The sequence below is a fragment of the Chiloscyllium plagiosum genome, unplaced genomic scaffold, assembly GCF_037043375.1.
Source record: "Chiloscyllium plagiosum isolate Xiang-an unplaced genomic scaffold, Cpla_swu_hap1 HiC_scaffold_28, whole genome shotgun sequence".
Classification (NCBI taxonomy): Eukaryota; Metazoa; Chordata; class Chondrichthyes; order Orectolobiformes; family Hemiscylliidae; genus Chiloscyllium; species Chiloscyllium plagiosum.
This window is the reverse complement of record NW_028270166.1, coordinates 8,692,883-8,719,692: the sequence shown is the minus strand read 5'-3', so window position 1 is coordinate 8,719,692 and position 26,810 is coordinate 8,692,883. Positions and strand designations below refer to the sequence as shown.

Below are 26,810 nucleotides of genomic sequence, written 5' to 3'. Positions count from 1 at the left end.
TCTGAAATAATGTTGTATCTCATCCTTAGTTATCATCGGAGGCGTTAACTAAAGAGATCTTGTGATTGATTATGGATAATGGGCAATTGTAGTCTCTTCCTGATTCACCGTATTCAATCAGGAGGAATTTCCCAATTCATCCAGCAGAATCACTGGCTCTCCTTCTGTTCTGTGTTATTACAAAGTATATTTCCCAACCAAGTTCTGGTCTCTTAGACTGAATTTTTCTTCTTGTGCTTGTAGACCATGACAGTGACTTCTTTAAGATAATTGGGCCAATCATCTTCTTTGCTGTGCTGGTCATTCTGGTTCCAGTTGTCTTTTTGGTGGTGAAGAAAAGGTAAGGACAATTGACTGTTAAAACTCCGGTTTCTCCAGGGATTTCTCAAATTCTTTTTTCCATTGTCCTCCTCCCTCTTACTTTTGCTTCAGGTTTTCCAGTTTGCTAAACGTTCAGGAAGTTAACTGTGTCCTCACAAGGTCAGAGACTGGCCTCTGAGATGCACCAATAGAGCAGGCAAACGCCAAGTTAACGTAGTGCTTTTGGAGCACCATTCTGCTGTTGGACAGCATTACCTTGACCACATACTTAGCTCCAGATTAGTAAATGCAGAACGTTTTCCCCAAAAATGCATAGTGTGACTTATCAAAGTTGACATTGAATGAACTGAACACCAAATCTCTTTCTTTCAATATTGTACATATTTCTTTTTTCTTTTGTGTTTCATGGCTGCTGCTGGCTAGACCAGCAATAATTGCCCAGTCCTAATTCTCACTGAGCAGCAGATGGTGCATCCCTTCCTGAACTACTACAGCCTGTGTGGTATGTGTATGTCCCAAGTGTTACAGAGAAAGGAGTCCTAGGATGTTGACTCACTATGTTACAAATATAATATTCCTAAGATGTCAAAACTCCGGAGAGATTTTACCAGGATTCTTCCCTCCTGGTACTGAGGGGAGGAGTGGGAGCACCACAGGTAGTGACTTCCCGCCATTGATCCTCTGTGGTAGCTGCCCCCAGCTTTACTGTTCCTCTACACGCACCCTGGATGATAGAATGTGTTAGGCTGCAACATGTCACTGACACCCCTTTTTGCATTAGAAGATCAACAAGAACCAGGCAACTGAAACAGTCCTTTCACAGAAGTTGATGACTCTCCAATAACACCAGAGGTTAATCTTAATGTGCATTCCTGGGAACAGTCAGTGAAGCATCCTGGGTATTCGAAATGAACCTGGAAACAGATATGCAGTGAATGCAGGAAATACACAGCAATACAATAGGTGTAAAGAATGGCGTCCGATTAGTGGAGCCAAGCTAGAGGAATGGTTCATTACTTGCCAAAAATATCCATCAGCACAGTTGTCTTTTAGTTTTAGTGTTAAGAATTTAGATATTTTGATAAGACATGCTAGCAAGGCTGGGTCCTTAAGTATATTCAAGGATGAGATAGATTGATTTTTAATCAGGAAGGGAATCAAGCATTATGGAAAAAAGTCAGGAAAGTGGAATTGAGGATGATCAGATCAGGCATGACCTCATTGAATGGAACAGCAGACTCGATGGGCCCAAATAGCTTATATCTGCTCCCATGTCTTAAGGTTTTCATCTTCATGGGTTATCTTACAAATGAATATAGGAATTGGAGCATGAGTTGGCCGTCCAAACTCTTAAGCCTGCTCTGCCAAAGACTTATAGAATCCCTACAGTGTGGAAGCTGGCCATTCGTTCCATTAAGTCTCCGCTGAACCTCCAGAGAGCGTCTCCTCCCTTCACAATCCCTGCATTCCCCATGGCTAATCCACCTGCCCTGCACATCCCTGGACGTTTTGAACAATTTAGCATGGCCAATCCACCTAATCTACACACCTTTGGACTGTGGGAGGAAACCCACGTAGACACAGGGAGAGTTTGCAAGCTCTACACAGACAGTCACCTGAGGGTGGAATCAAAACTGGGTCCCTGGTGCTGTGAAGCCCCAACTGTGCCACCCCACATCAGTAAGATCATGGCTGATCTGATTCTATGCTGAACTCAACTTTCAGTGTACCCTAGTATTTTCTGACTCCCTTGTTAATCGGGTTTCTATCTAACTTTGTATTTAAAAGTATTCAATGACCTCGCCTCTGCCACTCTCTGGGGAAGAGAGCTCCACAGACTAACAACCTTCAGAGAGGAAAGAAAGTCTTCTCATCTCTGCTTTAAATGAGAGATCCCTCATTTCCTAATTCTCGACCCTCTAACAAGGAGAAACAACCTATCAGCATCCACCCTGTGATGCTTTTTCAGAATCTTGTGTCCTTCCTCTCATTCTCTTAAACTCCAGTGGAAGTTCATGCACATAAAAACTAAATGAGAAGTGCAAGAGTAAGAGAGTATGATATGGAGTAATAAGCTATTGAAGGACAGAGTATTGTATGGGGTAATAGGCTATTGAAGGACAGTAATAAAAGCAGAAAATGTTTGAAATACTCAGGCAATCTGAAGTGGGTCTTTGGAGAGAGAAAAACACAATTAATATTTCAGGTTGGCATTCTTTCATCAGAACTTCAGGGGTCTGTTTGATCTGGGATGGTATTTCACAGCTGGATACTACTCATTAGCCTTTTTTTAAAAAAAAGAGTCCCTGGTGAAAAGTGTTTCTTACTCAATAACGTTGGGAATGTTTTTGGTAAAGAAACATACTTCACCTCAGCTACTCAATAAAAATTCAAATGGTGTAATAATGATAACATTGAACATCTGTCAACAGTCTTTGAATTCTATTACTTTTAAGTGATGTCTGCAGATATTTTATTGAGATTTTCTTGCTTTCAGACGAACAGAAGGACCCACTGGAATCTTTTATACTTCTTCAAATCCAGAGTACATCAGCGCCAACGATGGTAAGCTTCTGAACACCTAGAAATCTATCTGTCTCTAACTCTGCCTCTCTCTTTTTATCTCTCTCTTCTGTCCTCTCTCTCTCCCTCTCTCCCCCCCACTCCTCCCAACTCTCCCTTTCTCCCCCTCTCCCTCCCTTCCCCCCTCTCTTCCTCCTCCTCTCTCTGGCTATCCTTTTCTCTATCTCTCTCTGTCCCTCCCCGTTCCCCAGACCCTCTGTTATCCACACCTCCCGCCCACTCCCCACCCCACCCCACCCCTCCCCACCCCACTCCACTACCAATTACTGAGTCTATAAGTAAAGACGTCGCTGTTTCTTTATTTACTGCCTCTGTCATTGGTCTAATTGGTGTCAAATATTGTAATGCACTGGTGAAGCAAGACCGTATGACCATTTGGGACAGTATGGTAACTCAGTTGTTAGCACTGCTACCTCACAGTACCAGGGACCTGGCTTTGATTTCACCCTTAGGTGACTGTCTGTGTGACGTTTGCACATTCTCCCTGTGTCTGCATGGATTTCCTTCGGGTGCTCCAGTTTCCTCCCACAGAATAAAGATGTGCAGATTAAAGTGGACTGGCAATGCTAAATTGTCCATAGTTTCCAGGGATGTGCAGGGTTACAGGGATAGGGTAGGGGTGTGGGTCTGGGTGGGATGTTCTTCGGAGGGTCAGTGTGAACTCCATAGGCAGAATGGCCTGCTTTAGGGATTGTAGGGATTCTCTGAAGAAGTAAGATTTGATCCTTCAAGCCTGCTCCACCACTCAATAGGATCATGGCTTATCCAGCATTCCTTGTGTCCACCTCCCTGCCCTTTCCTCAGCCCTTAATTGCCCTATTAATCAAGGAACAAGTATTTATCTCTCTCAGTTTTCCAGTATTTTACTAACAGTGGTTATGCACTGGCAGGGCGTGCTGGAGGTACATTCAATCGAGATTTTCAGAGGAGATCTTGGAAAGGAAGAATGTGCAGGTGTACGCACAGAACGCAGGAGAATGGCTCTGAGTGATTTCTCATTCAGAGTTAGTGCAGACATGATGGGCCAAATAGCCTCCTTTTGCACAGCAACAGTTCTGTTTTCAAGGCACTATATAAATGCAAGTTAATGTTTTTGACTCTTCTCTCTAAATCAACAACTTCAGTATTAAGAACTTACTTCCAAGTGAAGTTTAGGATCAGTATATGGTTGAGTCTCATTCCCACTTGTCTTATCTTGGTCTTTTAAGATAAGACAGATAGACATTGCTAGCATTTATGTGGGCTGTGTTTAGTATGAATCTCTATTCAGTGTAATGCCATCAAACATACTTCATGTTATCTCTCCTAGTCTATGTTCCAGACGAGTGGGAGGTTTCACGCGATAAGATCGAGCTTCTGAGGGAGCTGGGCCAAGGTTCCTTTGGGATGGTCTATGAGGGGATCGCCAAGGATATTGTGAAGGGTTGTCCAGAAACGCATGTAGCAGTGAAAACAGTGAATGAATCAGCCAGCCTGCGGGAGCGTATTGAGTTCTTGAATGAGGCATCTGTGATGAAGGCGTTCAGCTGTCACCATGTGGTATGATCTTTAAATACTCGCTTTTTTAAAAAACGATATCCTTGTAGTTTTTATCCCTGGGCTTTCCCTCCATCATCAAAGAAACTCAACCTCCCCCATACTGGAAACCACTGGAAGTGATGACCACAGATAAAGAGAGAAAATTCTGGAAATCAGTCTGTCTGGGGGTGGAAGGGCAGGTGAACTAGGGTTTACGGGAGTTGGAGGGGGACCTTTTATCAGAATTGAGGGGGCATAATGCCCACTGATAATCGGCATCTAAAGGAGAGAATAAAGGGGAAGGAAATCCGGGTGTGCATATTGTTATGATTCTTTTGGGAAAATGTGCAAATCCTCAAGCCCTTGGGGCCCCACAATTGTTAATGATTTAATCAAAGCACACAAAGCCCTTAATTCACCTATCTGATGGAATCAAGTTTACATAAAACACAGACCAGGGTCCTGTACTTAGTTCATAGCTGCATATTTGTCATTATCAACAAATGGCCCTACAAGTTAAAACTCTAACCCTCTTTTAAAGTCACTACACGCATATCCAGACAGGTGCAGATAAACAAAAAAAGCATGGTTGTAGGTGGAGAGGAGGGAAAAAAACCCAGGAAATGCAGTTTAATAGCACCAGTTCACAGGGTTTGTTGAGCTATTCCTTTATGGCTTGCTAGGACATCCTTTCTTCAGTCACCTTTCTTCTTTGCAGGAGGCACAGGGCAATTGTTATACTAATCACAAAGTCACTTGGTTATTGGTTAAAGGCAACAGCTTACAGTAACTATGGGAGAAAATAACTGGCATTCTTCAAGCATTTTTACTGCAGAGGGAGAGAGGGATACAACCTGCCATTCTAGCAGTCTGAAGGCTTCTCCCCATATTGTTCACACCCACGAGCTGTTTAGCTACCCTGGAACCAATCAGAGCTGCCTCTAGGCTGATGCCATGGCAACTATGACAAGTCGCAGTTGCACAAACCAATCAGGAACTGGTTGCAAAACAAATCTCATCCACCATCCCTTCCCAGTACCAGGCCGTCTTCAAACATTGCTTGAATAGCCGCATCGCCAACATCATGCATAATGAGTTTCAATAACTTATTTTTGAAAGTGCAGCAATTCCTTTCAGAGATCTTGGTTTCAATGTTTACCATTTCAGTCCAAAATCAGAAATGCAGGAAGTAAAATGATGTGATCTTTACAAAATCCTGTTGCTCGCTCGCTCAATCTGACAGGAACATTCAGCATCATGGTCTAAATTCTCAGCAATTACATCCTTTTTTTGAGGCCTTTCACAGAGGTATAATCAAACAAAAATAAGTGGAAAAAGAAAGGTTTTGGGAGGGGTGGCCAGTCAGTTGGTCAAAGAGCTCGCGAATGGTAGAGCTTAAGCAGCAGATATCAGAATCCGGAAATTGAAATGACTGGAGGAAGAATGACCAGTGTTGAAGTAAACAGGGGCATGAGATAAGTTACCAGCACCTTAAAAAACTGACTGTATATTCATCCCGTGTAACTTCGACTTGAAGCTGTCTCCCTGTTTTATTAACCAGTACACACACTATTGCTTTGTTGATTGCATATTTCCCTGTATATTTAATTGTAGGTTGCAGTTATGGTTAATACCACCACTAGGTGGAGCACCACACACACATGAAAATTGGAGTGACACATTCGATTGGATTAGATTATTTACAGTGTGGAAACAGGCCCTTCGGCCCAGCAAGTCCACACCGACCCTCCAAGGAGAAAGCCACCGCCCCTATATTTACCCCTGACTAATCCACTTTACACTACGGGCAATTTAGCATTTTAATAATTGAAGCTATTACTTCCACAGCTTGATGGTGATACTTAAATAATCTAACCACCTGATTATTTTTGCTTATTGTAGAGAACAAGTGAGGAATAAATATTGTTGATGTCAAGTACTAAGTGTGATTAGATCACTCACCTTGAGGGCAAACAGTCCCAGACTTGGTGCTGAATCACAATCTAACATTTCAATGACAGAGCTTCATCCAGTCAGATAGCTGATAGGATCAGATTGGCTCCAGATGCTGCATGAGTTTAAAACTTCATTAAAGGAATGTTTAAAGCGATAATAAAACGTAACTTGAATGTTTTGAGTGTTTCCAAAAACTTGCTTCCAAATTCAGATCTTCACCATGATTTATTTCTTTCTTCCACAAATGGTGTGACATCACAATTCATCTGCAAGTGTGTAGATGGGAATAGGTTTAAGGAGAGAGGGGAGAGATTTAAAAGCAACTCAAGGGGATACTTCTTCATGCAGAGGGTGGTGTGCATATAGAACGAGCTGCCAGAGGAATTCACGGATTCCACCCATTCCTGATGAAGGGCTCATGCCCGAAACATCGATTCTCCTGTTCCTCGCCTGACCTGCTGTGCTTTTCCAACACCACACTCTCAATAGAGAAAATCGTGGTGACTGGTACAATTATAACATTTAAAAGGCATCTGGATAGGTACATGAATAAGAAGGGTTTAGAGAGACATGAGCCAAGTGCTGGCAAATGGGATTAGATTAATTTAGGACATCTGGTCAGCGTGCACGGGTTTCACCGAAGGGTCTCTTTCCTTGATGTACAGCTCTATCACTATGGATTATGGTAGTTGTTTTTAAAAGCAGCTCCCTATCTCTTTCATTGGGAATGCATACTCTGTTCAATATGTGCAGATATTGTGCATTAACTGGGGATTCATTTGTGCCCTTTTAGTGTAGATGCAGAGTGAAATTGTGTTTGGAAATAGGAAACACTGGGAAAATCTCAACAGATCCAACAAGGCCTGTGGAGAGAGAGAGAATATGAGAGAAACAGAATTGACATTAGATATGTGCAGAGTGAGGTCAGGTGGGACAAGGACAAAAAGAAGGTCATGCCTACAGTGGAAGACCAGAGAAATTCAATGACACAAAAATTCGTCCGAAAGGCCAAAGAGATTGAAAATGGGATGAGGAAATAAACACTTGATATGCCTAGAACTGACTGAAAGCAAAAACTGAACCAAGCAAAACAAAGGAAATAAAATGGGGTCAGAATTTATGGTCTGATTTTGTTAAACTCAGTGCTGAGTCCTGAAAATTGTGAAGTGTTTAAGTCTAAGAAGAGGTGCTGCTCCTTAACTTCATGCCAAAAAATACAGTGAATGTTGGTTATTAGGTTAGGAGTCTTATACATGTAATGTGTAACTCTCTAAATAAATGCTCTGAAAATATATTTAGATACACAGTTCCACTGCTAAAGCATGCAAAGCTATGGGCCAAGTGCTGGAAAATGGGATCAGGATAATTAGGTGGTGTTTTTGATTGGCACAGACATAATGATTCTGGATTAGTGGTGCTGGAAGAGCACAGCAGTTCAGGCAGCATCCAAAGAGCAGCCTGAACTGCTGTGCTCTTCCAGCACCACTAATCCAGAATCTGGTTTCCAGCATCTGCAGTCATTGTTTTTACCTCACAGACATAATGAGACAGATGACCTTTTTCTGTGCTGTAGACCTCTGTGACCTAAGTGTGGGAAGATTGGCTCCAATTCCAGTTGGACTTTGTAAAGAATGTCATGTAACTCCATGCCCTATCTAAACGGTTTTGTGTGGCATCTATCTCTTTTAAAGATTGTTGTTATTTGTTAGAGTTAAATCTGCATGGAACAGCTGCTGGCTCCTCAGCACATTTCTTGTTGAGTTTAAGTTGTGCTAAAACCTACCTTGGTCCTCCAGGTGCGTTTACTTGGCGTTGTATCGAAGGGTCAGCCAACTCTGGTAGTCATGGAGCTGATGACTCATGGTGATCTGAAGAGCTACTTGCGATCTTTACGACCGGATGCTGAGGTAATGTCACAGTTGCATCTTCACAAATTCTAAAATGTTAAAACCTTCTGGGAAATACAAAACAAAATGATTACCTTGTGATCTGTGGCTGTTACAATGGTTTCCTCATCAATGTTGTTGGTGGAGGTATGATATTTCTCCTTTGAAGGCAGAGGAATGTGACATTTCACTGCCCAGTGATATTGGAATTCATCTGCATTTAAGAGGAAACTGACTGGAGTTGGATTCTCTGTTAGTGCTGGGCATTTATAGACTATATTTTACAGAGTTCTGTGTAATAAATGTTTACACTGTTTTACTTTTATGGAGGCCAATTGCAAAGCCTAGAAACCACAACTATTGTGTCTTTGCGCTTAAGAGTTGTAAAATACTTAAAAGCATTAAGTATAAGATGACATAAATGTAATCCAACCAGCTGCAGCTGCAGATACAGTTGCTCATTGTATTAGTTCTGAGAACAGGCATTTTAATTTTGATGTGAGCCGGATGTTGAGTGTACTGTCACTTCTGTATACAGGCAAGGTACTGCAGTGAAGTGAGTGGTGTCCAGTAGAACAGAGAAGATCCCCTTGGAGTCCTTTACAACCAATGATGTGCTTTTTGAAGTGTAACCATTGTTGTAATTCTGTGCTGCAACAATTTTGATGTCCAAGGACCTTCTTCACAATTCTGAAAATGCTTCATGATGATGTGATTGTAACAGTTTTGAGCAGGAATCCAGTGTTTTTGAAATCTGGGCGAGGATCAAACAAGGCTGTTTGATAGCTCCCAATCTATTTACTCAATGATGAATGTTCACCTCTTCTAAGAGGTATTGCTTTCCAATATCAGTATTAAACATCTGATGAAGCAGTGTCTCACTGCAGTTCTCCCAACTAAACCTAGACTGACCATCATAGATATGACCCATTGGATGGGTGACTGCTGAGTCGTTGCCCGCGCTATACCAGATTGATGAGCCATGCTCAATTTCTTCAATTCTAAATATAAGGAATTTGGCCTGCCCTTGAATATCTTCAGAGCAACAACCCACACCTGATCAGCCAATATTCCACCTCCCATGGATGTTGAAGGACAGAATCTGGAATATGTTGGGTTTTTTTTCCCAAATGTTTAGCTGACACCATTGATGAGGAAATTCAGATCTGGGTCTGTGGCATTCGCACAGTGTACTGCAGTGAGTGTTTAGCAATAAAGACCCTCACAAGCCAACAAAAGTCTTAGTGTACACAGCAATTGTTGTCATCATACCCATGTACTGCAGTGAGACCTAATCTGTGTATCTAAAACATGTGTGATTACATGTAGCACCAGCAATGTCTCTGTCCCATTCCCTGGACTCACCAAGAGGATCATTGAACAAGTGCTTGTGGCCTTGTTACAAAGTATAGGCATTCGGTCAAACCTCCTGCAAAACCAACTACAAGGGATTGGGTACTGTCTGACTGGCCAAAACCTTGTCTCCCTCATCAAGTCATAATTTAGGGATAAACATTGGCTAAGACAGTGAGAGTCACTCCCCTGTTCTTCAAAATAATGCCATGGCATCTTGCTCATCCATCTGAGCAGTCACATGGGGCCTTGATTTTACAGCTCCTTTGAAAGCTGGCACCTTTGACAGTGCAGTGCTCCCCTTGGTACTGCATTGGAGTATTACCAACAAACATTGTATCCAGGTAGCAGGGTGGAACTTAGATACGAATCCTTGTGACTCAGAGGCGAATGCGCCCTGCTGACTCAGTCACAACTAACCTCGCATCAGAGAGTGGAGAATTATGTTAAGAAACACATGAGAAGTGGGGAATGATTGGACAGAGTAGCAGTCTGGGTATAGGGAAAAAGAGGAGTAACATGGAGAGAATGGGGGAATGGTGCACAGGAGGTGGGGAACAGGGAGTGATGCACTGTGCTCAAATCTATGGAAAGGTGGAACTGAGCCTGAACAGGTGAGGTCACTACCTTTCACCACAGTGAGACCACCTGCAGCTTTACCTTCTTTACTTTAAGTACTTCAATGCAAGTGTACAAGCTAACGGTATGCTCTTAACTTGGTCAATAGTTATTTTATAAATTACTTTGTTCTTCTAAAGGTTTTATTCTCAAAGCTTTTGGAGCTCCTAATGGTTTGCTGCGTTTGTAAGTGGGCAATAATAACTTGTGAATGTTATCTATTTTTTTGCCGTTTCAGAATAACCCAGGGCGACCACCACCGTCCCTAAAGGAGATGATTCAGACAGCAGCTGAGATTTCAGATGGAATGGCATATCTGAATGCCAAGAAATTTGTCCATAGAGACTTGGCAGCTCGCAATTGCATGGTGGGAGAGGATTATACGGTGAAAATCGGAGGTAGGAATGATGGCACGTTGTAAATTTATGGAATGGGGAGGAAGTGAAGGAATACGTCACAGGTTTGCCTTATAAGGGAAGCAAAATGTGGATGGGGTAGTGAAACTGAGTGTCAAGTGAAAAGAACAAGGCACCTATAAAAAGGAATAAAGACAGAAACTGGTGGAAAAGTAGCGTCCAATTTGGTGGTGATGGGAATGCGAGAGAGAGAGAAAAACAGAATTTAATTTCCAAGCCCTATATTACTTTTTTTAGGGTTAGAATTAGAATCCCTACAGTGTGGAAACAGGCCCTTCGGCCCAACAAGTCCACACCAACCCTCCAAAGAGTATCCCACCCAAACCCATAACCTTTGACTAATGCACCTAAGCAACACATCCCAGAACACTACGGTCAATTTAGCATGGCCAATTCACCTAACCTCCACATCTTTGGATGGTGGGAAGAAACCGGAGCACCTGGAGGAGACCCACGCAGACATGGGGAGAATGTGCAAATTCCACAGAAGACAGTTGCCTGAGGCTGGAATCGAACCCGGGTCCCTGGTGCTGTGAGGCTGCAGTACTTACCACCGTGCCGCCCCAAATAGAATTGTGTTCCAAGGACATTTGGAGTACTGCATGCAATTTTGCTTATCCTGTTATAGGAAGGATGGTATTAAACTGGAAAGGGTGCAAAAAAGATTTACAAGAGCGTTATCAAGACTGGAGGGTTGGAGTTAGAAGGAGAGACTGGATAGGCTGTGAGTTTTCCCCTGGAACGTCAGAGGCTGAGGGGTGACCTTATAGAGTTTATAAAATCACCAGGGGCATCGATAAAGTGAGTAGGGGAGTTTTAAACTAGAGGGCATCAGTTTAAGGTGAAAGGGGAAAGATTCAAAAAGGACCTGAGGAGCAGCTTTTTCCCACAGAGGGTGGTGTGTATGTGGAATGAGCTGTCAGAAGTAGTAGTAGAGGCAGGTACAATTATAACATTTAAAAGACATTTGGACAGGTAGATGGGTAGGAAATGTTTAGAGAGATATGGGCCAAACACAGGCCAATGGGACCAGTTCAGTTTAGGAAACTTGGTTGGCACGGATGGGTTTGGTCAAAGGCTCTGTTTCTCTGCTATATGACTATGACAAGTCGTATTGGACTCAAAACGTTAACTGTTTCTATCTCTACAGATGTTGAGTTTCTCCAGCATTCAGCTTTTATTTCAGATCTCAAGCGTCTCCTGTATATTGCTTTGGTACCTATAAAGAGGAATTGGAAAATGTCTGCAATGTGTGTTGAGCTGGCTAGGGTACAGAACGTTAAACCCATTCTTAGAGTCATCTAAGTGAAATGAAGGGAGAAAGTGGGCTCCTTATTCTGTGTGGGCTTGCCAATATGGGCTGAGTATGCTCAATTTAACTAGCCATCTAGTTGAGCTGCTTGGAAAAGTTCCTAAAAGAGCTGATTGCTTCAATGTGGTGTGAGTCATGATGCAGTAAATCTATATATGTGCATTCCTTTGTTTAAATAGACTTCGGAATGACCAGAGACATCTATGAGACAGACTACTATCGTAAAGGTGGAAAGGGATTGCTCCCTGTCCGATGGATGGCTCCAGAATCTTTGAAGGATGGAGTTTTTACCACTTATTCGGATGTTTGGTGAGACAGTCTTTCTGTACTCAGTGTAACTGGAAAGTCTTAATTTGCCCAGACTGTTCACAAGGTGTTTATCTTCAACCACACATATGGTTCTAATCAAACTGTTTTCATCCTCACAAAACAATACATTGAGGGATTATTACGATTATAGTGCTTTATTGTCTCTCTCATTTTGCACAGTGAGTTGTGTTAGTGCAAACATGGCAGTCAGTTTTCACACACAAACATCACTCAACTGTCATGACAAGAAAGAACACTTGATTTTTCTTTAGAAAAAGGCGTAATGTGCTATACAGTGGCAGGAGAACTTGAATCCATTCTGTTAGATCGTAGCTTAATCTATGTCCTCATTTCATTCACATCTCTTGGTATGGCAGAGTCTCTCTCGATTTTGAATACACTTTATAGTTTTCACTTTAATCTTCTCTTGTCGAAGGAGAAAAATCCCAGTTTCCAAACTTTTCATATAACTGAAGTAGGTTCCACAAAAAAGAGAACTCTTTCCAACAGAATCATTTAGAAGTCATGTTAAAACTTCAAGACAGGTAATTTAAATTAAATGGAGCAGTTTTAAAGCAGATACAGGAACAGAGACATGGGAATGTTTGAAGGTGGTAAGACAACTTGCAAGGACTCTGAAGTTGTAAGAAGGATAAGGTATCTGTTAATAGCATTTTAAAGTACGAAAGCGATACTGAACATTTACAAATTATTGGCTAGGTCCCAGTTGTCACAATTCTGGAAACATTTCAAGGTTCTGAAGATGGTGTAGAGGAGTTTTACCAAGGCCACACCAATGGTGGGGGGGCGATGGTGATGATGTAGTGAAGTCACTGGATTGGTAATTTAGACTCTAACAGTCAGTCTGGACATGGATTCAAATCTCACCACAGCCTGGTGGAATTAAAATTCATGTATTAAATCTGGGATGTAAAATTATAGTCTCAGTAATGGTGATATCTGTCAGTGATTGTTATTAAAGCCCACCTGGTTCACTCACGTCCTTTTTGGAAAAGACATCTGAGGTTACAGTAACCTAGCAAGTCGCACAGTTCAAGGGCAAACGCTGACCAATCCAGTGACACCTACGTCCCATGAAGGAATAAAGAAAACACCACACAGATTACATGGTGAATTGGAGAAATTAGAAGATTTCTCCTTAGACCACAGAAGGCTAATGGGAAACCTCATAGGAGTTTGACAGACCAAGCAAAGAGAAACAGTTTCCTCCAAGCGGATTAGTGACTAGAGGTCGAAGATGAAAAATAATTGACAAAAAAACCTAGAAAGAAAATGAGAATATTGTTTTCATGTATGGTCTTGTTGAGACTTGGAATGCATTAGCAGAGAGGTTGGGCAGAATCAGCTTCCATTGGAACATACAAAGAGCTCAGTGGTCTTCTGTAACTCGAATAACGATACGATGGAGGTTGGAAGTGCCCTTTAGTCTGTTTTAACTTATTTTGAACTGCGCTTGTGCTTGTTGGCAGGTCTTTTGGAGTTGTGCTTTGGGAGGTCAGCACTCTGGCAGAACAGCCGTATCAAGGACTGTCGAACGAGCAGGTTCTTAAGTTTGTTATGGATGGAGGCTTTTTGGATCGTCCAGATAACTGTGCAGATCGATTGTGAGTATCAATTTTTTCTGTGCGCCAACTTTCTCTTCTGCCCATCATCTCCAGCAAATATCAACTGTGGGCCTGGAATCCTACCTGGAACGTTTCTAATTAAGATGTCTCAGTGATCACTTATCCCAGCCCATGCTTTTCATGGAATCCAGATCATTTGAAACCCAAATCTTCAATTCTCCCCCTCTCTCACTCTTTTCTCTCTTTCATTCTTGCTCGCTTTCCCTTGCTTGCGCTCACTTGCTCTTCGTCCCTCGTTCTCTCTCGCGCACTCTCTCACTCTCTCCCCGCCTTTCTTTCTCTCTTCCCCCCCCGTCACCTTTTTCACTTGCTCCCTCACTCTGTCTGTCTCTTATCCCCCACTTCCCAAGCTAACACTCCATTTCTGAAGCACTGCACTACTCATCTGTCCCATTCTCCTTGCCTCCTCTCCTCCTGTACCTTGATATTTTTCCCCTTTCCCATTTCTCCTCTCTCTCCCTCCCCGTTTCTCCTCTCTCTCCCTCCCCGTTTCTCCTCTCTCTTTCCTCATTCCTCCCCTCTTCCTTTCTTTATCCCAAACTGCTTTGAAACCAGTGAAATGCATTTTTTGTTTAGGTGCTATTGTGATAATGGAAATGACAAACTGCAGAAAACCGCAATATGACAGTGTACAGATGGTCAGGTGGCTGTTTTTTTATGATGTTAGAGGAGACACGAGGGCAAGGTTTCCTGCCCTTTGCTAGAAAGCATCATGGGATATTTTGCATTCTCCTGAAAGGGCAGATGGTGCCTCATAGAACAATACAGCGCAGAACAGGCCCTTCGGCCCTCGATGTTGCGCCAACCTGTGAACTATTCTCAGCTCATTCCCCTACATTATCCCATCATCATCCATGTGCTTATCCAAGGATTGTTTAAATCTCCCTAATGTGGCTGAGTTGACTACGTTGGCAGGCAGGGCATTTCACACCCTTACCACTCTGCGGAAAGAACCTGTTTCTGACATCTGTCTTAAATCTATCACCCCTCAATTTGTAGCTATGCCCCCTCCTACAAGCTGACATCATATCCTAGGAAAAAGACTGTCACTGTCTACCCTATCTAATCCCCTGATCGTCTTGTATCTCTCCATCAAATCCCCTCTTAGCCTTCGTCTTTCCAATGAGAACAGACCCCAGTCTGTCAGCCTTTCCTCATATGACCCTCGTCTGAATTTCTCCTCCAACAGGCAGCACCTCTAAGAATGCTGCATTCCCTCATTAATGCACTGATGTGTCACTATACGGAGTGGGGTTTGGTGGTACTGTTCCAACAGAGAGAACACTGAAACTGGGATGAGTGCATGGAATTAGAGTTATGTTTGGTTGGCTGGAGCAGAGAGCTAGCATGGACAATAATGGGCTTAAATTATATTTTTCTTCTGCACGCTAAGCTTCAAAAATGCTTTATCTTACAGCCATTTTTGCAGAATTTATTTTCTTTGTCTAAGTGGCGATTGCATTTGGTTTTAGTTGCTTCGTGTGTAACCTTCCAGTAATCATTTCCTGTGCTCCTTTTGTGACTCCAGACACACCCTGATGCAGATGTGTTGGCAATACAATCCAAAAGCAAGGCCCACTTTCTTGGAGATCATTGAGATGCTGAAGGACGATCTCCACCCGAGTTTTCACGATGTTTCCTTCTACTACAGCGAGGACAACAAGCCACCGGACACAGAGGAATACGACATGGATTTTGAGAACATGGAAAGCATTCCACTTGATCCCTCTTCTTACTCACAGACAGAGACCCCTCTGAGTCACAGCCGGGACAATGGCCCTACTATGGGCCTCAGAGGCAACTATGATGAGCACATACCGTACACACACATGAATGGAGGGAAGAAGAATGGGCGAATATTGTCCTTGCCAAGGTCAAGCCCTTCATAACATTTCTTTTACCTCCCATTTCTTTCTGAACTTCATTTGTTGGGCCCTTAGAATCTTGGGACTCGATTAAGGCTGCCACAGTTTGTTACACAAGGAAAGGACCTTTACCTTTGTTTAAAAAAATGTTTTTTTTCTGCCAAGTGGCTGGTTATAAATGAATCAAACTGTGAAGAAACAAAACACTCATTCTATAACAGTAGAAATATGTACACGTATATACTGTGCCTACATACATGTACAGACATGACGTCATGCAAATATGCGTGCACAGCCATACAGTTCAACACGTGTAAACAGTTTTATACTCTGATACATACACAGGCACGATTGCACATGCACAAGCGCTCACACAGAACACACACATGTACATAGACATGCACACACATACACGCGTGTACATAGACACGAAAACAAAACCATATCAGTGAAGCATTTCCAAGGCTGCTATCAACATTGCTGTGGTTCCTAGCCAGGAAGTGACCTTCTGAACTTTCATCTGTGGAGTGCTTGAGGCTGAGAAGTTTATGCCCAATTTTGGGGGAAAACATTTTTTTTAGAAGGACAGTTTAAACATGAAGAGCATCTACAGTATAAAATGACAAAAAGTCCAATTTCATTTTCCTGAAGTGTGAACTTTTTAAAACAGTGGGAATCTTGCGGAACATAAACAAGAAAGTAAATCTGAATCTTCTACCAAATTCCAAAACCCTAACACTGATGTATACTTCTAAAAACAGAAAATCACAGCTAGCGGTCATTTTAGATGCAATGGTTGGGTAACAGTTTCTCAGACCAATAGTTGCTGTTTTCTCTTGTCTGTGGGTTTTAGAAGACAAATCCTGTACTTTTAATGTTTTTTGTATATAATTGATGTTTGTTGTATTCTCTCCACCAGGAACAGCTTTGCAATAATCAAAAAGTGTGCTTCTGAGGACCAGTAGTCCCAGAGGCACAATTTATTTTTGTAAAATGTGGACTAGCATACCTGAAATCAACCCCCTCCTCCACCTTCCCTGATGTTCGAGGGATATTGTGTCAGGACACAAAATATCTACAACAAACAAAGCTCTGGGTTTCAGATTCTGCTTTATGCTTCATCAAAGGTTTCTTGAAAGCTTTATTGTTGTGGCTTTTGAGATAGTGCAAAGTGATTCAGTGAGCTCAGCAGCAAGACCAATAGCAAGTGATCTGGTCTTAAGATCACTTGTGTACCTCATTGTGTTGAAGGGGATTGGATGAGCAGGAGGAAATAGTGAACCAAAAGGAATTCTGTCTCTATTTGAGTTGGTAGAGAGAGAACAGCAAGGCGCGAAAAGCTGGAAGAAATTAAAAAGGCAGCTTTTGGGGATGATGTTTCAGGTATTTCTTGAGTGAAGGCTGTGCTTCTCCTTAGACTGGAAGTGGGAACCAAGGAATAGTTAATGTGCCATATTTTAATAAAAGTAGCACACATCAAGTAGCAACAACATGATTGCTTTTTAAGCTCCTTTTCTCCTTTGAGATTTCAGAGCCACAATTCAAACTGGAGCAGGATTTGGGAGGAGGATTAAGTCAGTGGAAGGTAACTTACAGCTGCTGTGTTAATACCAACGTAAAACAGACCAGGAATAAAATAGTTGCCTGCTGTTTATTCTCAATGTATGTTTAATTGGAATGGAGGACAGTAGAGAACAAAGTGGGGAAATTAACTCTAATCTTATACTTATGCAAGAGAAAAAGAGAGATGTTTGGAATTAAATCACAGAATAAGTGGAGAAGGAATGATCATGGTCCCCGATATGAGTGTGTATCACTGGGCTAAAATCTGAAACCACAGAGAATTAATTGATCAGTTGTTCTGTCTGACTTACAGGTCAGCTCATGGCTTGTAAATCTTGTGTTGTGCTCAGTAACCTGCTATCCTGACCGACATCAGGGAAGAGAAAAGAGTCACAGGTTTGTGCCAAGTACACAGTGACACTTAAGCTTTTAGACACAAAAAAAATCAATCGTATCCGTGTTCCTCCCACTAAAATTGATTTTTCATTTTTGCCTGAGCATTCTGTTTGTGTTAGGTGGCAGACGGATTAAGCTTCTATACTTACCAACCCAAGATCTCTAAACCCCTCTTCCCTGCTCTACCCCCTTTCCCACCACCAAGAAGTGAAAGAGAGTTGGGGGCAAATTGAAACGAGAGAGGGTCCAAGCATGTGTCCCCTGTCAGTGATGAAGGAGGAACGTGTGGAGTTCCTTAAGCCAGGGATAAGCACGTGTCTGTTGGAATAATAGTTTTGAATGGAAATTGAATGGGATGTTGAGAGAGATTTAAAATAAAATGTGGGGCTATATGGCTAGATCAAGGGAATGGATCTGACTGGGTTGCTGTGCAGGGTGTTAGCACAGACTCAGTGGTCAATAGCTGCTTTCTGTTTATGTCCGTATGACACCAGTTCCCTTGTGAATTCAGGCTGGGAGAGTTGGGTTGGAGGGGGGAGATGTGTTTGCTGGAAATACAAACACACAGGTGGCTAGTTGAGGCTCAGAAAACCTACAGTAGCTCATCCATGCATTTGGTCCAACAATGTAGGAAATAACTGTGAAGGCAGGACAGGGTGGAGCAGAACTCGTGGTGAAAACTTTTAATGTAAATACAACTGATGAAGTGCCATAAGCTTCTCATCTCAGTATTTGTGCTTAACCTAATGCCCAAGCTCAATAGGTAGCTATGTCGTGACTGTGTTACAGCAATGCCTCCCTCTGTTTTTTTGAATAACTCCTGCTGCTGCTGAACACAGAGCTTGCCTGTCCCCAGAACCCTTTGCAATGCCTTTGGAATTGTGCAGTCTCTTGTCCAGCCAAATGCAGGGGTTAGGTTAAAGGGAGCCTGTAAGTGAGCAAATGTTGACTGGCCATGCACATTATGCATGGAGTCTGGGCTGAATGGCCTCATTCTGTGCTATAATGTCTCTTAAGGCTCCAGATTGACCGGCTCATGTAGGGTTGAAAAGTCTGACGAGATGATTCCAACCCAAACTATTTGCTCACATGAATCATTGAGATGTTTGGTTCCTCTACATGATCAGGTTAAAGCTCGTCTTTTTGCCAAGTAGAAGGTTATATTCCCTCAAACCCCAGATTCTGTAGATTTGCAGTGGGGTTTAATTCCCTGTGGGTTTCTGTAAATTTTAAGCTTCACTAACATTGGTATGTGTTGGAATATCCTGTCCTTAATTGAAAAACGCAGCAGTCACCAGCTGCTCACTGTTGTTTCCATCAGGAGCTATTTTATGTTAAACATAAATAGCTTGCGTTGTTCAGATGTCCACACTTCACAGCCTTTTGGTTGTAGTGAGATTCCATCCCAAACCCACTGTTGGAAGGAAAGGGTGGTGAAAGTGTGAGGCAGTTACTATGCTGACCAGGCTTCCCTGTTTGTCTTACAGCAGTAGAACTGAGACCAGCAAAACATATTCCGCAGACTGCTGCCTGATCTGGATCCCTAATCAATAATCTGATATTGAAATATCATCTCACTTGAACAAAATTATTGGCCACATCTATAATAATATCTTGCCTCCACCTGACTTGCTAATAGCACCGTGGGTGTACCTACCGCCTTATGGACTGTAGCAGTTCAAGAAGGTGACCGCAACTTCTCAAGGGCTGTTAGAAATGAGCAAGATGCACTGACCTCGCCAGATACATTTAAAATAGAATAAAAATTACAGACAATGTGTGCGAAGTGGGAACTGCAGAACTATGAGATTGGGAGAGTGTGAAGCAGGGATCTCGTGCAGCGAAGGCAAATGACCTGGTCCTGTAATCATTGCATGACAAGTGGTCAAATTGTGGCTTGTTGCAAGGGGTGTTTTACACCCTGTTGTGGTTCATTTTCATCTTTTTGTATTTCTGCCGTTTGTTTGGAAGCAATTGTCGTCTCCTTAACCCCTGGTAGCAGTGACCCATCTAGCTAGTCAGTTCCATTTCATTCATTAAGCACCCCAGCTGGGAAGCCCGCATGGAGGGTGATGGAGACCAGAGGCAAACAAGCTGCACCTCTCAATAGGAGACTGATTACTGATATGTCAGTGAATGCTGGATTCACTGACTGGGTCTGACATCTAACTCCCGTCCCTAGTTGTCCTTTGACAATACCCAGTTTCGTCCCACAATCCAAAGATGTGCAGGCTAGGTAGATTGGCCATGCTAAATTGACCCTAAGTGTCTATGTTTGTGCAGGCTAGGTAGATTAGCCATGGTAAATGTGGGGTTACAGGGGTCTCAGTGGGATTCTCTTCAGAGGGTCAGTGCAGATTCAGTAGGCCAAATGGCCTCTCTCTACACTGTAGGGATTCTGTAATTCTTGAGCAGACTGTGATGTGCCCTTGGGTTGCGATACATTGATCCAAGTGCTGAAGTTGTTCCCACAAGTGCGGTTTATGGGGGGGAGTTCAGGAGGAGGAGGAGTGTAGGGATGGAGGTGAGGGGATAGGTTGGTTTGGGCAAGGGGCTGAAGTTCATGTTATACCAACAGATGGAAGTCATTTGTCAACAAACCACATGCCCCTAGAAAGCTGAAGGAAAGCTGGTTGATTTCTGCACGTTAGATCAACTGAACAGCATCTGTTGAGTGGAGGCATAGTTTCCCCTCATCTATCGTTATCTAGATTTAAAGCTTAAATCTCAGCGGGGAAGATGGAGTAGAGGGAAGGAGAGGGACAAGTGACTCAAAGCCAGAAAGGATGGAGCGGGACAGGATGGTTTTTCAAGTATATAATTGGGTGGGTGGGGGATGGGTTTGGGCGTTAAGTCTACGGTTAGTTGTGAGTAGGGGGAATAATGAGCTTATTAACAGAATTTGCTTTGTAAATAGTGTGAAGTTGTTCGCTCTTAAGGTGCCTATATCTCTATGTAGCATATGAAATACCTAGTAGAAACTAAGACAGCCCCTCACTCTAATATACGTCTAGTGGCTGTTTCACACTACAAAACCGGAGAGAAAATTCACACACTTTTGTAATTCTGAAGATTTTCTTATATTCAAAAAAATTAATATTTTATTTATTTTTATTAATGTTATAGAGATCACTGTACAGAATCCCAATTTACAGTCTACACAAAACAAAAACAAAAAAAAAGGTTAGGGCATGAAAATGTATTGTTGCTGATGAGAAACTGGGGAGAAGGATGTGGTGCAGTGTAATTCTCTGGGACAATCTACCTCAGTGTTTCTTTCAGATATTAGTGTGTGTACTCCTCTCAGTATTTCACAGTATTCTGTTCTGGGTCTAAATACATTTAGAGTTTGTTCCCTCCCCATCTAAATCTTCCCTTCCACCCCCCCCCCCCCAAACTTCCCTCCCCGTGGAGGGCTGACTGACCACCAATGTAATTTACATTCGCCATGTTTCTCTTTGCATTTGCAGAGTCTCCTCTTTTACTTGGATTTCTAAAAAATCTACTTGTTCAGATCCAAAATTCAGGGAGGTGGTTGATTGAAGATTGCTAAGAGAACAGTAATGGGCTGAGCAAAACACAGGAAGTCTGGAAATTAGAAGTAGATATGTTGTTTTTAAATATATAATTGCCAGAACCCCTCTGTCACAGAAAATGGCTGATTTTAGGGTTACCACGATTGAATCAGAAAGTGACAAAGTAAGATTCGCCCCTTGTGATTTGTTTTGCTCTAATAAATTGTAAGAATTCAGATTGGTTTTTATAAAACAAATTAACGTATGAGTTACATTCTATTTCCAAAGAGAAAACTCAGCACAAGCCACTCAGCTCAAGGGCAGTTAGGGATGGCCAAACTGTGAAAGAATAAAGAAAAAGAGACAAACAGGAATTGCCGGAGAAACTCGGCAGGTCCGGCAGCATCTAAATAGAGAGAGAGAGAGACAGACACAGAGTGTTAATGTTTTGAGTCCATGTGATGCTCCTTCAGACTCAAGGCTGTTCCTCTCCCCACAAATGCTGCCAGAGCTGTACTTGTTGTACAATCTGGTTTGAAATTGGAGAGCCATAAGTCATAGCTGGTTTTGGGGGCATAAATTACATCTTAAACACAAGGATGGGTGTGAGTTTCCAAATACCCCACTTCTAACGGGCTACTTAAAAGAAAAACCAACATGAGCAAAGGGGATAAATTATACTTTAGCGATTTTTTTAAAAATCTGAGTTTTGACAATTATACAGCAGCAGAAAGTGGTGATCAGTCAGCTATCCACACTCCAACCCGGTGCTGTGTTCTCCAACAGCTCCAGTAGCAAAGGAGAGGGTGTTAGTGTTCTTCTGTTAATTCTGTGAAGCAGAAAGTCCATACACAGTGTGTGTGTTTGTGTGTCTGTCAATAGAGACAACACGTGCCTACAACTGAACAACACCAGATGATACAGCATTGTTCCTCTGCAGATTAAATTATATTCTGAAGTGTGTATTAAGACTTGCTCCAAAAATCCTTCTCTTTTTTTTCATTGCTGCTATGTACCCTTGCTCCAGTTATACAGCCCCACTAACAGGACTTGTTCAGATTTATTTTTTGGTCCAACCAGCTATGCTTACAAAATAACAAACAATTAGTGATATATTTCTTGACTCGTTGAAAATAGCACGCAATTTAATAAAGCATTGTGCTATACAATCCTGGGACTGAACCAGATCATTGCATTCATTTGACTTTGACCTTTGCTTTAAAAAAAAAAGCAAGATGCACAGTCCAATGTTATCCTTGTCCTTGTTTGCCATCAGCAAATTTCTACCACTCTGTTCTTCTGAGCAGTTGGATTTCTCTTGGATTTAGTAAGTGGAAGATGTTAGTGATCAGGAACTGACTCAGTTAAGCATAGAGTCATAGCGATGTACAGCATGGAAACAGACCCTTCAGCTGTCAACGCATTCAGATGACCACAAGTTAAATTAGGAGAATTGCTTTTAATATCTTTTTTAAACAAAAGCCGAGACCTGAAAATGTAATTATCAGGTTAATTTATTTTTTAATTATACTGTGAACATTTGGGCCTGGGAATGTGATATAAAATCTGTATTTATATTTTCACTGGAAGGGATTTGTAATATACCTTCGGGAAGCAGGAGAAAATAAAAATGACAGCAAGACCCAGCAAACTCATCTGTGCACTTTTGGGATTGTTTGGGGAGTGGTGGATAAGTTTTGCTGGGGCCACCCCACTTTAGTTGAATTTGATTTCTGGTTTCCCCCATTCAGTTTGGCTAGTGCAGTGAAAATATGCATTTACACTGGGAATACGCATAGGTTTTGATGGAGCAGACCCCAACAGATCTGGTTTTGGGGGTTATTATCTCTGATCTAACCATGAGGCTTAAGGCATTCAGCCCTCCAACCATACTGTACCACAGCCAACTCAAACTAGCTCATGTTTGTTAGAGTAGTAAACGTATTCCTCCTAAGGTTTATGGAAACATTGGTGCTTTTAAGTAAGGACAACGTGAGCAAAGGTTGGGGATAAAAAGTGAATTTTTTTTAAAATGTCTGATATCAGAAGAGTTTCCTGCAGAAATGGGTGCTAAAGGCTAAGTTAGTCCAACAGTGTTAAAAGACTCTCATGGCATTCGTAAATAAATTGGAAGCCAAACCTGGACATTATTGAACACATAGGTAACAACTGAACTATTATTTTGTTTTGTAGGGCATATTATTATTGTTAAGGAAATAGCAACTAGACTTGCACATGCAATCTTTATCTGTGTTAGAGAGGGTTCCAGTAACCTGGAAAGGAAATCACACTAGTGAACCACACTAATTTTATTTGTTGACACCATTGTTACCCAAAATAATAACCCCTTGAGTGTTTATTTGGGTAACTTGACACAAATCTTACAACTGCATTTGGGAGTTGACTCCCATCTGTGCCAAATCTGAACAAGTCCTTATGGTATTTTCTGGAGCATGGGAAGACTCAGTTATCAGGGGTGTTTTATATGCAAACCAAGCAGGGCCATGAAAACAGATTTCTCTTTTTTTTAATTATTAAGTCAAACTTTTATGGATCTTTTGGCGAGAATTTAAATGAAGTGATTTAATATATGTGATTTCAAACTGAAGGGGGGCGCTGGGGGTGCAACAAGTCTCTTTTTTTGTGCAAATATAACTTGTCTTTTTGCAAATTACTTTTATTTCTCGTGCAGGAAGGAAAACAAAATATAAAGTATTGATAAGTATACAGACTATGTGCACAGTTTATTTTTGCATTTTGAAATAGAGCGGAGAGAGAGTGCTTTATGAATCATCGCTGTTCCAATAGCAGTTACGTCTGCCTGAGTTGACATTACAGCCATTAGCACAAGCAAAATGTATTAAAGAGAAAAAAAAAGCAATGTGTTGGCTTTTACAGTATGTAAATATATGTCTGGTGTATAATAGCGAACGAAAGTGTGTTTCCTTAGGATTTGGGGGGTATTAACAGGACAACTGTGTGTGTTACTCTGATACAGGTTGCAATTGCAGAGTTTTGTAATGATGTGGGTTAGTGTTACAAGCACCCATGACTCTCGTGTTTCCGACAATATTTTGTGTTTCATTTTGGAAAACTGGAACTAATGTTTCTATCAGATTGTCTACACGGAACTGAAAAAGAGCAATCCCTGTGTGCCCTGACAGCTGAATGCATCTAAAAAATGTGGAGAGAATGTGATCTATGAGGAAGTTAAACATGGAAAGTAAAGACGATTTTTTGACATGAGAATGGAATTGTCCGAAGCTTCCAGTTTGCTCAATGTCTGGTTAATTGGCTATCGCGCTCACAGCTCGGATTCTTGCTTTGATGTCCGTTCCAACAATGTGACACCCAATGGTTCTCCATCTCCAGAAGTGTCATTTGGAAGAGAGGAAATTGATCAAGGGACAAAGTATGGGTGGCGAGAGAACTTGCCACTAGACACTTGTTGACTGATGGTCATTGACCACCCACCCTTCCATCTCTTGAGCTGACAACTCCAGAGGTTGGGCAGGGGAGGATGACATGGATGTGAGGCTGCTGCACCTGAACTTTCCAACAGCCTTTGCTGAGAGAAACTGGCATCTTCTTAAGGGTTTGGAGAATCACTTCTTGAAAATTTTCAGTAAATGGGAGATGATGTTGATTTAATTTTTTTTTGTGTATTTTTTGGGGGGGAAAAGCAAAGATTGAAGTCAGTTGTTAATACTGTGCTTGTTACTGCAGTAAAAATGCAAAACTGATTCTCGAGAGGGAAATGGTCTCAAACCGGTTTACACTGGGTTTGTTCAGTGAGAAAGGATGCTTGCATTTGATTTACACCATCTGTGTTTTTCCATTTAACAACTACCCACTTGCCACATCATCTATCTGGTCAAAGCAGCATTTTCTCAGGGATAACTCAGTGGGTAGGATTTTGGGCTCTGATTGAGAGAGTTTTGGGTTCATGTTCCATTCCAGAGGCCAGTACTGTGGAAGAGCTACACTGCCTGAGGTGCTCTCTTTCAGATGACACCTCAACCTGAGATAGATGCCAGGTTCCACCCCAATGTTGGAAATCGGAGATGAAAACCAAGTGCCCAGAGAAATTCGGCAGGTTAGGTGGTTTATTTGAAGAGAGAAACAGGGTTCATTGTTCAGTCCAATATGACCAATCAAAATTGCTTCAGTTCCCATGGATGGTCATATGGGACTCAAAACATTAACTCTTTCTCTCTCCCAGATGCTGTCATTAGATTACTTACAGTGTGGGAACAGGCCCTTCAGCCCAACATGTCCACACCGACCCACCGAAGTGCACCCACCCAGACCCATTCCCCTACACTAAACACTACGGGCAATTTAGCTTGGCCAATTCACCTGACATGCACTTTTTTTTGGACTGTGGGAGGAAACCGGAGCACCTGGAGGAAACCCACGCAGACACTGGGAAAATGTGCAAACTCCACACAGTCAGTCGCCTGAGGCGGGAATTGAGCCCAGGTCTCTGGTGCTGTGAGGCAGCAGTGCTAACCATTGTGCCACTGTGCTGAGTTTCACCAGTGCAGTCTATGGGACAGTCTAGAGCAAGATGTCATGGATCAAGAGGAAGAAGAGGTAGGTTCATACCTGAAATGAGGAGAAATGACTTCTCTCAGAGCATTGGGAATCTGGAACTCACTGTCCCAGTCTGCAGTGGAGGCAGAATCAATCAACAGATTCAAGGAAAAAATAGATATGTTTCTGATGAAAAGTGGGATAAAGCGCTATGGGGAACGAGCAGGAAAGTAGAGTTGAGACCAGGATAAGGTCAGCCATGGTGAAGTGAGCTTGAAGGGCTGAATTGCCTACTCCCGCTCCTAATCCCCATGTTCTATATTCCTATTGTCCTGTTTCATGCCATGTTAAACAGAACAGTTTGCAGCCTCGTGTGGATGTAAATGGCCCCATGACATGGTTTTAGAAGGACTGGAAATTTTCTGTTGCCAGTACTTAACCCTGAACCTCTGCAAACAGGTTAGGACGATTATCACAGTGCTGTTTGTGGGAGCTTGCTGTGCAGATATTGTAAGCATTGAACAATGACTGCATTGGTTAATTGGTTGTATAGGGCTTTGGGGTGGCCTGAGGTTATGAAAGGTGCCAAACCAATACAAGTCTTATCATATCTCTCAATAATATTCAGGAGCAAAGGACATTCCTTTTCTCATTTACATGCACAGCCTTCTCTTCAATGTACATCTGCTGTTTGCCTCAACCACGTTCCATGTATCAGATTTCATTTTCTTACCAACCCCAGGATGAGGAAGGTTCTCCTGAATTGCCTGATAGATTTTTTTTACTCACTGTCTTAATTATGACCCCTACCTTTGGACCCCTACTCCTTCTCCACCATTGCCTTATCAAGCCCTTCTTGAATTTGAAAGACCTCTCTTCAGCCACTCAAGTGTCTGTTGCAGATATAAGAACCAGAGCTTGTCTGGCCTTTCCTGGGAGGTCCATCTTTTCAGCTTTGGTATCATGATTGCCAATTGTTTTTGCACCTTCAACTGAGCTTAAGGAAGTTTTGTGGTG

The 26,810-nt window shown here is 42.2% G+C and overlaps 1 protein-coding gene across 2 annotated transcripts in view; it reads left to right on the top strand.

The window, feature by feature from the left end:
* The window catches only part of LOC122565433 (insulin receptor-like), a 270,454-nt gene extending 245,551 nt beyond the window's left edge, over positions 1-24,903 (top strand). For both annotated transcript variants that reach the window (XM_043721410.2, XM_043721409.2), the window contains 8 exons: positions 244-340; positions 2,819-2,886; positions 4,214-4,443; positions 8,175-8,285; positions 10,474-10,633; positions 12,143-12,272; positions 13,763-13,897; positions 15,447-24,903. In XM_043721410.2, the coding sequence (XP_043577345.1) occupies positions 244-340; positions 2,819-2,886; positions 4,214-4,443; positions 8,175-8,285; positions 10,474-10,633; positions 12,143-12,272; positions 13,763-13,897; positions 15,447-15,807 (1,292 nt within the window). In that variant the 3' untranslated portion in view covers positions 15,808-24,903. The remainder of the gene's footprint in view (positions 1-243; positions 341-2,818; positions 2,887-4,213; positions 4,444-8,174; positions 8,286-10,473; positions 10,634-12,142; positions 12,273-13,762; positions 13,898-15,446) is intronic.
* The last annotated feature ends 1,907 nt before the right edge of the window (positions 24,904-26,810 follow it).